The following is a 2,899-nucleotide window of genomic DNA, read 5'->3' on the forward strand; positions in this document are numbered from 1 at the left end:
GTGACGGACACCCACAGCCTCCACCCAAACCCTGACCCAGCTGTGCTGTGGGGGGCCTGGCTCTCCCCTCCATCCCCCCCTGCCTTACCTCTGCTTCTCCAGGACCTTTCCCAGCCATCACCTCCCACTTGCCCCAGGGTGGGAGGCTTGTGGTTGTGCCAGTAGCACCCAAGGGTGCTCCCCTGGGAGTCGGTGCATGCCAGAAACCCGGGGCTGGGTGCGTGCCACCCGCCCGCCCCGGCCCCTCATTAGGACTCAGGTTAAAACTACACCCAGCGCCGAGTCTGGTAATAACCCACGTGCCAGGGCCAGGATGTGCTGCCCAGCGGGGACCGCATCCCCTCAGTCCTGTGTGTGTCCCCCCTGTCACCCCCAGAGACAGCAGCACAGACAGCACTCACAGCTATGCTTTAATAAAACTAGTAAGGGGAAAAAATCAACAGCAAAATTTAGATCAAGATCCAGCTGCCGACTTGTCCTACCACGGCAAGGACTGGCCAGGTCACAGTATTTGCTGCCCGCAGCCCACAGGTGACAGGGAGGAGGAGTGGCCGCTTCCCCCAGCCCAGCAGAGTAAGGTGGGGCTGCTGCCTCCGAGGTTTTACTGCTGGTGATGCCTCTCCACTGGAAAGAGGTGCCAGGGGAGACCCTGAGCAATTGGGGTTGGCCCAACGGGCAGAGCTGACAAGCTATGCTGCCACTGGGGGTTTCCAGCTCCAACCTCCCCACCACATGCTGCCAGTAATGCACAGCTTCAGAGCAAGAGCCCTCCGTGATCCCCCACGCTCCCCACCATCACCTCCTCCTCCCTGGCTCCATCTTTCCCAGAATCAAACCCACAGACACCCCATAACTGTGATGAGGGTGATTCCCAATACATGTCCCTTGGCACAGCCCCTCCCAACAGCAGCAGCCCAAGATTTTGGCTCCGTTTTAGTCACAATTTAACGACTTGCCCCCAGATCCAGAGTTCCCCAAGTCCCGGGGCTGCGGGTCACGGCCCTCCATCACAGAGCCCATGCTGGCCCCGCTTCCTCCATCCCATGCTCTCAGCACTTAGCACCAGTACTGTGCAGCCAGCATTTGCCAAAGCAACCTCCCCTGGCTGCTCTTCTCTGGGACAAGCCCACTCCTCCTCTCACGGCAGACACACATCTCAGGGACACCTCGCTGGTGGCCAAGAGGCCTGTTTGTGCGGGAGGGGAAAAGGCCACAGTGGCGTGTGGTTGTTCCTCCCAGGGGAGAGGGGCTGGTGTCCCCCAGTCCTCGTGCTCCCAGCACCAGTCCATGTCTCTCCTTTCAGACTGAGGAAGAGACCTGCCAGGTTCATGGCTTCTTGGAGGCTCCCAGGTCTACTTCTGGAGCTTTCTTGGCTAAAAGCGCCTTCTCCTCCTTCATCTTCTTCAGCTTGACCTTATTTTTGCCAGAGGACGAGAAGGTGAGCGAGGCCTTGCTGAACTCCAGGGGGAAGACACCCACATCCCCATCGAAGCGATTCTTGGACACTTGAAGGTATCGCCTCCCTGGTCCCGTCACCAGCTTACGGTCCTGCAGGATGAGGACGTTGTCGGCCTCCTGGCTGGCCTGGAGGGAGGAAAACATCTCCAAGAGGGTGCTGGGGATGCAGCCAGAGTCACGGGGCTCAGAGGTGCTCACAGGACGCCTGCCTGGCTCCTTCGAGTCCTGTTATGGGGCATCCCAGGCCATAGCAACTCCGGCATCTCCCCGACACCAATCCCTTGTGTTCCCCCCGCGACATCCCAGTGACCTGCCGGGCTGAGACAAGCTTGAGCTGAAGCCACAGCACGCCCTGGGGAAACCAGGGAGCACGGGGAGAACCATGCACACCCACAGACCACCTCCTTCCCACCACCATGGAGTCATCAGGCAACATAGCAGAGACCAGAGCACTCAAACAGCCCATCCCTGCACCCTCCCTGGCTCCTGCTTTAATTATCTCCTACCACCTCCCACTTGTAGTCAATAAGCATTAATTAACTAAAAGCCCTGACACAGCTTTAGCTGGCAAAGGATTTAGTCCCGGTCTCCATCTCCCTACAAAGGCTCAGCCAAATCGGCACTCTGCACATCTTCAGCAGGTGACAAGAGTGCTGGTGGGAGCTGGGGACAGCTGCCCAACGTATCCCAGTCCCTTCCTGGGGACAGGAAGGGCCACCATAACCCATCTCACCTTGGCAGAGCCAAAGATGGAGGCGGTCTGCAGCTCCTTATCATCATCCTCCTTGCGTGGATGGATGATCAGTGTGATGTGGCAGGTGTTGTCTGTGGCAAACTTGCGGAAGGCACCAACAATGTAGTCCTGGGCAGCGAGCCTGCCACGGCAGCAAGAAAGGGGGTCAGGGGCCAGCGTTGCTCAGTGCCAGGTGGGCAGCAAGGTGCTGCCAGGTTCAGCCCCACAGCAGGAAGTGCCCAGGGATCTAAATTCGCACTCTGTGGGATGGCCAGGCCCACGTGAGCAAAGGAATGAGGAACAGGTATCACAGGTAACTGGCTCACTCTTCCCCATCTCTACCTCCCCAGTGCAGTGATCGCCCTTCAAGAGAACAGGGCTGCCAGCAAAGACTAGAGGGAATACCCTGTGTGGGTCCCCAGCCCCTGTTGTGACATCTGACTGGGCCAGCTCCAGCAACAAGGACGGCAGAGGAAGGAGAGGGTAACTGGGAGAAGGGCTACCTGTCCACAGAGAGGTGCTCGTGTCCCATCATGAACTGGAGGTTGTCGACGACCACGTGGGTGATGTCGTACATGTAGACAGCGTGCTGCATGGTGTCAATCACAGTCCTGGGCAGGAGAAGACGGGGATCAGTGGAGCTGGGGATGTGGATGCTGAGCCAGGAATGGGAACAGGGAGAGGCAGAGCTGGGAGGTACCACGCTGG

At 58.8% G+C, this 2,899-nt stretch overlaps 1 protein-coding gene across 1 annotated transcript in view; it reads right to left on the reverse strand.

The window, feature by feature from the left end:
- Nucleotides 1-1,316: 1,316 nt before the first annotated feature.
- The window catches only part of LOC104275635 (chromosome unknown open reading frame, human C10orf2), a gene marked incomplete at its 5' end in the record, with an annotated part of 3,605 nt that continues 2,022 nt past the window's right edge, over nucleotides 1,317-2,899 (reverse strand). The window contains 3 exons of the mRNA XM_009871644.1: nucleotides 1,317-1,584; nucleotides 2,192-2,333; nucleotides 2,695-2,802. Coding sequence (XP_009869946.1) covers nucleotides 1,327-1,584; nucleotides 2,192-2,333; nucleotides 2,695-2,802 — 508 coding nt within the window. The remainder of the gene's footprint in view (nucleotides 1,585-2,191; nucleotides 2,334-2,694; nucleotides 2,803-2,899) is intronic.

This window comes from Apaloderma vittatum, unplaced genomic scaffold (assembly GCF_000703405.1).
Source record: "Apaloderma vittatum isolate BGI_N311 unplaced genomic scaffold, ASM70340v1 scaffold31000, whole genome shotgun sequence".
Lineage (NCBI taxonomy): Eukaryota > Metazoa > Chordata > Aves > Trogoniformes > Trogonidae > Apaloderma > Apaloderma vittatum.